Below are 9,174 nucleotides of genomic sequence, written 5' to 3'. Positions count from 1 at the left end.
GAAGACCTAGGAGCGACGAGCGACGAGCGCCGTGTAAGCAGCCTGCAAACAGCGAAGCTCCGCGACCAGACCGGAGGAGGAGACTGGGCCGGGCCCAAAGGGACCCCAGGGGCGCGCGGCCTGTGCGGGGCTCCTGCGGCCGGGCCCGCACACCGGCCGTGCCCAGGGCAGCTCGGGCGGACGGGGCAGGCCGAAGCGGGAGAGCTGCCCGGAGGCTCGGAGGCAGCCGGGTTGGACTCACGAGTGGAAGGCTGTTACCTGAATTGCAGGTGCGTGCTGGGGGGTGGGGGGTACTGACGGCACCTCCCAAAAGAATTTTTATCTACCTCAGGGGAACACTTAGATCCTTTATTAGATCATTTTCATCTTTTTTCCAAAGCCACGGCCCATGTAATGCACATGTCCCCGTGAGGGAACGTCAGTCCTGTATATTCTAACGCAGATGGAACGGGCCAAAAAAAGCCCTAAGAAATTTGTCCTGTTCGCTCCAAGGGAGGGAGGATCCCCTGGGAATGGAAAAGAGATCAGGCCGAGGGCCCCTGGGCTGGCATACATAGCAGCGTAGCAGCAACAGAGCAGCAAAGTAAATTAAAAAGCAAAACACAGCAGCTGCTAGCTCCTTAATGCTTTCGAAGTGTGGATTATAACCAAGTACATTCTGAAAGCTGCCCCAATATTACCGGGCTACTGGGACTCGGGAGGGCCAGGTCAACCACAGTGCCGTCCCATGGTTACTCCTCCGAACAGCCTCCTTTCAATTGCAGAGAAAAATTCTACTTAAGTCATCCTTTATAAAACATTTAAATTATCATACGTTGTATCAAAGCAAACTACAAAACAGACCTCAAAATTCTAAAATAGATGGAAGTAGCAATTTTAAGTAGTAAAGTTCGCATCCTGTTACAAACTGCAAACTGAAAAATAATCCCGTTTAATCATTCACAGAAAACACTGTACTCACCTTGTTTCCCACGGCGTCCGCTGGATTCATACAGAAAACGCAGATTCATTCATGCTGCAGACTCAGGCTCTACATTTAGTCACAGACTGTATTGACGGAGTGCTCCCCATATTGTACTAAGATCTGTTGGTCAGCTCACTGACACCTGCCTTGAGTCCCTTCTAGTGGATAAAAGTTATTCCCAGTAAAGGGACTGGCCCAGGATTAGACCCCAATTCTAGAGCGGAAAACCACAGTCGCTGCATCACAGAGCCTTGCCAGACGTTTGCTCGCTCAGACCAGTGCCCTGAGAAGCCCTCCACTGTTTGAGAGGCTGAGACACTGAGGACCAGGTTCCAGGCCCGCTATTGGGAAGCTCAGCATCTGTCGTTCTCAGGGGACCTCTGAGAGCTACCAAGATGCCACATCAATCCACTTCGAAAAGGGAAGATGACAAAAGACACAAATTGTACAAGTTTTATATACTTACAGCTGGTAATTTCTGCCTCTCTTGGGGGGCTTGTTTGTAACATTTTATAATGAATACAGTATAAGTTGTGAATTTCAATTGTTCACTTATGTATTTTACCTTGTTCAATTATATGTTAACATCTGTGTATAAAAACTTCAAATAAACTATACAAAGCTTGTGTTCAGACTCAAGATGAGCCACATGCATCTTCCTGCCCTGAATCACGCAGGAGCCCCTGCAGAGCTGCCTTAAAAACGGGATGTCCAGGCCCCACCCCCATTTCCTCCGTCCTCCACCAGCAACTTTCCCGTTATTTTACCTCCCCATTTAACAAATGCATTTTATTAGCTAGGATGATTCCTGCTCTGGCACTCCACTCCTCCGAACCCAGGTGAGCCTGGACATGCCATGCCTGGTGAAAGCAAAGGGAAGGTTTGTCTGTGCCTCGGCGCTGCCCTGAAGCAGTGTTCCCAGGTTCTACCGTGGAAGGCAGGCAATTCATGACAGGCCAAAGCTGAAATTCACACACCCCACTAAATTTTTAATAAAAGGACATACTCTCACGGCGGGCAACCATAAGAGACCGCATACAGAAACCTGCGGCATCCAGTACAGGTTGCCGCTATCTAAAAATAGAGCATTTTCTGAAAGCTTCCATAAGCCCGAGTGGCCCAAGACTTACATCGGCACTTGTTCTCACTGAATGCAAGAAATCGCAAGAGGATTTTCACTCTTAAAAGCAGCTGATACCTTACTAATGTCTGTCTTACAAAAGCAAAGGCAAACATTTGGAAAGCACGGGATACTCATACCTGGTTATCATGCGTGTGCTTAAATCTGAATGTTTTTGTTGGGGAAATAGCTTTTTGTCCTTTGAACATGATTAGGGTAAAAAATTGGGAAAAAATTAATGATAACACATAACTTGTGCTCTCCAAAAGTTATGAAGAACATCCCGGGTTCTTTGTCCTTCCTCAGCTCAAGCAACTCAAACCTGGGACCATGGGTGTCCATAACAACAGCCAGCCACACACACACACACACACATGCACACACACACACACACACACACCACCCACCCCCCTCCCCCGATGGCCCACTTACCTTACTCACTGAGTCTGGCTCAAAAATACCTAGTGCTTTGAACACTATGTTTAAATACGTAAGAACTATCAGTAGAGGGTGAAGGCCAGATGACCCGAGGACGACTCTGGTGGACACACCGACAGGGAGCTGCTATCAGTAGAGGGACAATGAAGAATAAAATAAGCTATTTTCTTAGGCTTTTTTTTTCTTGTTCTTTCTCCTAAAAATGACTCCATGTGTATTCTCACTCTAGAAAATTAAGTGTAGGGAAAGAGTTCCCAGATTAAGAAAATGAGACCGTCTGCTCTACTCTGACACCGAAGGCTTCTCAGTGCTGGGCTACCCACTATCCCAAGGAGCGTTCTATGAAATCTAAACACGGTCTCAATATACCAAAGTCAGTGTTACCCCCAGCCTTAATCTTAAAATCTCAAATGATCTTTATATATGGCAGAAAGCCAGCCTATTAGTCATGGTCGCCATGACAAGAACGGATATAAAAATGAGTACTGAGCTTGTACTCTGAGACTGAACAACGCAAAGGCCAAAAGGAAACTGGGGGACCTGGAAGAAACCGGGCATTTGCTGTCTCGTCTTTGTAGTTTCTGTACTTCCCTATTGTAGGACTGATTTTTACCAGGAAGTGAACAACACAGGAGCCGGAAAGGAGGGCGCGGGGGCAAACTCCGCAGGCTGCGCTCCTTCTAGAAGGACCACAGCCATAATGACTTTTTTGCAGAGTTCTAACACTTACCAAAATAAGCCTAGGGTTTTTTGAAATCTGACACCATACAAACAAAATGTGCCACTTACCTAAGTAAGCAAGCTCATAGCCTAAGAAAAAAACAAAGTTTTTCTTTCTTACATGTGAAGCCTAACTCTGTGGGACCAACCTGCATTCTACAGAATCGGAATTAAAATTTTAAGTAAGGTTTTTTTTGGCCTTCTTGATAGGTACCTTAATACACACTTACAGATTAATTTATAAAAAGAGAAGACTTTAGATCAGACATGTATGCGCTGTGGCAAGAGTTTCAGACTCTGTACAACAAAGTCCCTGACTCGCCCCCATACGCGGATCTGGGCAAGGAGGAACCTTGCTTTCCAGCAGGTCAAAGCCACAAAGAGAAAACCACTGAACCCTCACATCCATTCTGAACACTACGAACTATTAGCACTTGGAATCAGAGAGAAACTGAATATAGTTAATCACTCACAAAGAGAATCCATCTTAAAATCAAAACGATCAAAATCAAGCCCTCCAATCTTGACCTCCCGAGATCTGGGACGCCTACCGAGGTCAACGTAAATACTATTTTCCTTGTCACACCTCTGACTGAATTTACACTCAATATACCTACCAGACCATTACTTGAACCAGGTTAATTGCATAGGAAGATTTTTACTATGTTTACATTTTTCTTAATTTTAAAAAAGCATAGTAAAGAGTCTGAGGACAAATTATTCAACTGTTTATCATACATAAGACCGCATGACTATGATACAAAGGGGGGTTCTTTTCATTTAACGTTACAATATACACAGCAAGTCCGGACCAGATCTTACAATCTGCACACAGGTATTTAACCTTTTCCATGCTGTTTATGTTTTACAATGCACAGAAGTCCTGTAACCAAACCGTGTAGTAAAGCACACAAAACTGGACTGTAACATAACACAGTATGCAGAAGCATTGGATTTTATGATTTCCTTTATGTAAGTAGCGGTTTAAAAACTGCTTTTGTTTTTTTGGTGCTTGCTAAGATGTGGCAACCAGCACAGAAAAAAATGACCTGACCCAAAGAGTATCTTCCCCTTATATTCCTAAACAGCAGTAACTACTGATTCCTTTTGATATTGCTATACTCAAGATGGTATCCTTTTATTCACTGTAAACCTTTATGAACTACCAAGTTCAAAAATCATCCACAGGCTTGACATTTAATTACAAAATATGGATTTCCTGATTAACAACAAAAAAAAATTTGTGGATTATAAAAACGGGTATTTCCAAGTTTCCATTCACATTCACATCGTTTTAAGCCTTTCTTTTGTCACTGTTTACATATAAAAACCTGCTTTTGTTCAGAAAAAATTGACCTAGTCAGCCACATGGAATTGACCAATAAAAAGTAATGTGGTGTTCTGCTGAGTTGTTTTGAACAGGGTTATCGGCAGAGGTAGATTACTGCTTCTTTCCTAGGCTTCTTTTGATCCTGGACAGATAAATTACTTATCTTCATTCTCCCAATTCAACCGCTCAAAAGTATAACACCCTAAAATTGGTCAATTTAAAATGGGAACACAAATTTAGCAACTGCCAGACTGTGTTACATTAAGGCAGCATAATCTCAAAACTAGGCACCTGTTAAACACCAGCCTGTTCACTTCAGGTCACGCATGAGAGTTCTGCTTTACTCGTGCTCGTATTCTGGACCTGTTGGTGCAATCGAGGTCTTGCTTTCAAGTTTACAAGTAGGTTAATCAGGAATACAAGAATCAACTGCTGGTTCCATAGCTTCTGGATCCAGTGTCCCTTTACCTTCAGAAGCCTGAACACATTTAGAATGTAACAGATGTTGTAATCTTGAATTAGATGTCAATCTATTATGCTCAGTACACAGATTGCTGTAGATGTATTGGCTATGGATTCAACGACAGTTCCAGTTTTGTTTAAGCAATAGTACAGCCATAATTTTCAACTGACATTTAAAAATGGTCTAGTTACACCTTGTGTCAAAGTGCAGAACTGCTACATTATTGGTTACAGACATCTATGTGCTATAAAAACAGCTTTGGTACAATAAATTATCAAAAAAGAAAATAAATTTTTGTAAAATTCACAGCATAATTGTGAGGCAAAAAAGCAGTCACATAAAATTCTGCATTTTTTTTTAAAATGTTCAGGATGAACAGAAGACATCTTTGTGCAGAAGAAATGGTGGAGATACCACGTGCCGAGGAAAAAAGCAAAAAAAAAAAGGAAAAAAAAAAAAGAAAGAAAGAAAGAAAAAGGAAAAAAAAAAGTAAAAAGCAGAAGGGACACAGCTGTAGCTATTTCCATCAAAGCAAACCACTACTTCTGTGACCTTCAACCAATAAGGAAGTCAACTATATGACACACGCAAAGTGACCTTGCAATACCTTACAATTAGTGGGTCACGAAAGTCTATTTTAAAAGAAAGGCCTCTTGAATTACCCATTCTCTGTGTTTTCAGCATTAAGGACTGTCTGCAAAAGCATGTCCAAAAGTGATTGCATCTGAAATGGTAGGCTCTTCTAATTTCGAGTCCAAATCCATAAGGCCAAAGGTTATCCCAAAGACCACCACTCAGACCTCCCCAGGACTGGCCACAACTGACCCGTTGATTGCTTCTCAGTGCACCTTGGTTAGGAGACCGGTCATGTTCCATTACTATCTTACTGTGGCCTCTACAACAGGAGACCCACAGGATCCCATGTAATTGCTGCTTTGCTCCTCAGTAGGTTCAGACAGGAGAGTGCTGATCCCCGCCACTTAGCATGCTTACTGTGCCTTACAAGCTCCAATACAACCGTCCCTTCCATACAGCTGAAGGTGATGTTTGTGTAAGCTGGAGGTCCCTCTTCCTTACAGTACTGCATTTCTGTGCCCAAGTGTGTTTAGAGGACTTAAAAACCCAAATTTCCCACCCCCCGCCCTACCCAAAACAAAACAAATGAGGGGAAAAAAAAAAAAAAAAAAAAAGAGGAAAAAACAAAAAGGAAAAAGAAACACCCTCAAGGGGCCCTTTATGCAAATTATGTGCAGTGCCTTTTTATTTTAAAATTAGTTGGCAAATGACCAAGACCAACATCTGAACATTAACTTTTGTGGAACAGAAAGACAAAAAACCCCACTATGACTGGGGTGTGGCAAGTTAAAATGGGGGAGGCAAAAAGAGGACACCTCTGCGCTATCCATAACGATGGGTTTGGACATGGCTCTTTTAAAAACTTCATTGTCCCTTTGCAATCTTTTCAAGTTAAAAAAAAAAAAATAATAAAGTCAGCTTTGCCCTCTTGTAGCGGTTCAGTGTGTTAATCTCCTTCTGATGCAAGCAGCTTTGCACTTTGTTTTTTGGAAAAAAACACCACTTCTATAAAAACACACAAGAAACAAACTCAAGTTTCAATTTAGTCACGAGCTAGCTACAGAACTCTGTTGCACACAAACTCCTGTCATGGGGGACTCTTCTCTATCAGCCCCTTGCCTCATTGTCAGATGTCCTTCAGTCATGTAATGTGTAGGACCTGTATTAGCAGAAAATTGGTATGTTGGATGTCCAGCTATGCCAGTCTCTTGGCGGGGATTGGAGTAGACGGTTAAATTAACGTCCATAGCTCCATTCTGTCCAAAGTCCAAGGTATTAGCAGCCACTGGGCGATTCTGGTAGGCCTGATTGCCTTGATTACCAGTAGAGGAGGAAGATGTAGAGGAAGAAGTAGTTGAGGAAGACAGGGATGTCATGGAGTGGTGACTATGGCCAACCTCCATAGAATCCTGGGTAGAGGAGCTATTCGTTGGAGAATTGTAGACCCTTGGCCTGGTCCGGTTACCCAAGGCTTGTTGTCCATGGTGGTGGTGGTGGTGGTGGTGGTGGTGATGGTGATGGGAACTGTTTCCATGGTGATGATGCAATGCATTCTGTTGAGGGGCTACATGAAAGGTTGTTTCTTGAACGGGATGAGTTTCAACAGTGACCTGTGTAGGAGCTTCAGTGCCTGACCAACCAAGAGGAGCAGGAAACTGCTGACGCACCTGTAAGAAGATTTTTAAAGGGTTTATTCAGAGTACCAGTCCAAGCCTTAATTCATCTTCAACCAAAAGCCATGACACTTGCATTTACACTAATTAGAGAAAGGGGATATTGAAACTTTTAATGTGTTAGTTATATAATGCAAAATTCCAAATATATTTGAGTGAAAAGGTATTATACTGTGAAAGCTGCCGATTTTAGCAAGCCATAGCCATAAACAAGCTCATATATTTCACTGGCTATTTTCTTTCCATGGGAGCACTGTTTATGCCAGGGATCAGCGAACTTTTTCTGGCAAAGGCCAGACAGTGAATATTCTTGACAGGTTCAAAATGAATTCTTTACTTTCCCTCTACAAACCTTCTTCTCTCCGTCTTTTTAGTGGAAGGCTATATGGGCAAAACTAAACGGAGAGCAATCTGGAAGCAGGTATAAAAAAAATCACAAAATCACAGATCACGTCACTCTCTGACCTGTGATTCCACATCTAGGGGGTTCTATCATAGTCACACTGCATGTGTGTGAGTGATAGGTGTGTAGCACTCCAGCATCATCTGTAATAGTCAAAAGGACTGAAAGTTAACTAACTATCCATCAACAGGGGCCTGGGGAAATGACTTATGGCTATCTAAACAGTAGAGTACTGTGTGACTACAAAGAAAGAAGAAAGAAGAAAAAGTTGTCCATGTACTGATATAGGAGCTCCAAATATAGGTTAAAAAATACATGTAAAACATATTGGGAAAAAAAACACTCAAGATGTGAAAAGTGTGCATTGCATGCTACTCTTTGTGTACAAAGATTAAGAATATAGATCTGTATGTGGATATGTGTAAAATATCCCAAAAAGGATACAAAAACCAGATAACACTAGTTCAGAAACTGGGTGGCTAGAGGCCGTGGCAGGGAAGTCTTCACTGAATGCCCTTTTACATTTACTTATTTTTTTTAACGATGTATCATCATCTATTCAAAAAGTTAAAGAAAGAAAGGCTTAAGGCAGATAAAGCAAAATAATGACTCCTGTGAAATACAGGTGGGAGGTACACAAGAGTCTCATGTTACTCCTGGTCCACGTTGATGTGTGGGCGGGATTTCATGCATTTGGAGGGCAAAAGAAAGATAGGTCGTTCTAAAGATTTGACATTTAGGCAAAGATCTGAAGTACAAATGGTAGTGACTACAGCAAAGAGAAAGGAAAAGTGTTCAGGCTGAGCACAGGACATGTGTGAAACACGAAAGAACACAGTGTCTTCCAAAAAATGGAAAAAAATTCAGTAAGACCAGAACAAATAAAGAGGAGAAGGAATGCCCTGGAAAGCGGTCAGACGATACTAGTCACTGACCTCTTCCTGAGAGTCTAAATTTCCTTTCAAGTGCAAAGGAAAACCAAACACTGGTTTAAAGTAGGGAAAGGCCGCATCACACTGCTTTACTGACGTTCACAGGCCTGAGGAGAAGAGAATGGTGTTGACGCCGTACGGAGTCAGATGCCACAGGACCAGTTAGAAAATTCTTTCTAGTAAGACAGGCGGGAGATGGCTCCAGCCATGGGGTGAAGTAAAGAGAGTAAGAGCTATTTAGAATATTAAGAATCCGCTCAATTTACTATCTGACTCAACTGCAGGATGAGGGATAGCCGAGTCAAAAATCAGCTCCCTAGCCCCCAGGTGCGTGGCTGGAACAAATGGGTGAATCCCGGGCCATCGTGTGAAGAACCCACATGGCTGGGGAGCTGGGATTGGCGCCAGGGCAGTTTATACGACACATCTGCAGTGTCCTGTTGGGGAGACTTTGGAAGTGACGGTTACGGTCAACGGAAATGAAGGCTCTGGGCTCAGGACGGAGGCCTGGGTGAGCAATGGAGCTGGAGGAGTGTCCTGCCTGAGGACGCACTG

The 9,174-nt window shown here is 42.9% G+C and overlaps 1 protein-coding gene across 5 annotated transcripts in view; it reads right to left on the bottom strand.

The window, feature by feature from the left end:
* Window positions 1–3,947: 3,947 nt before the first annotated feature.
* Window positions 3,948–9,174, bottom strand: part of DYRK1A (dual specificity tyrosine phosphorylation regulated kinase 1A) — a 144,041-nt gene continuing 138,814 nt past the window's right edge. For all 5 annotated transcript variants that reach the window (XM_059392348.1, XM_059392344.1, XM_059392343.1 and 2 more), the window contains one exon: window positions 3,948–7,278. In XM_059392348.1, the coding sequence (XP_059248331.1) occupies window positions 6,658–7,278 (621 nt within the window). In that variant the 3' untranslated portion in view covers window positions 3,948–6,657. The remainder of the gene's footprint in view (window positions 7,279–9,174) is intronic.

The sequence above is a fragment of the Mustela nigripes genome, chromosome 2, assembly GCF_022355385.1.
Source record: "Mustela nigripes isolate SB6536 chromosome 2, MUSNIG.SB6536, whole genome shotgun sequence".
Taxonomy (NCBI): Eukaryota; Metazoa; Chordata; class Mammalia; order Carnivora; family Mustelidae; genus Mustela; species Mustela nigripes.
Note: the sequence above shows the minus strand (reverse complement) of the source record. Positions and strands in the feature narration are given on the sequence as shown.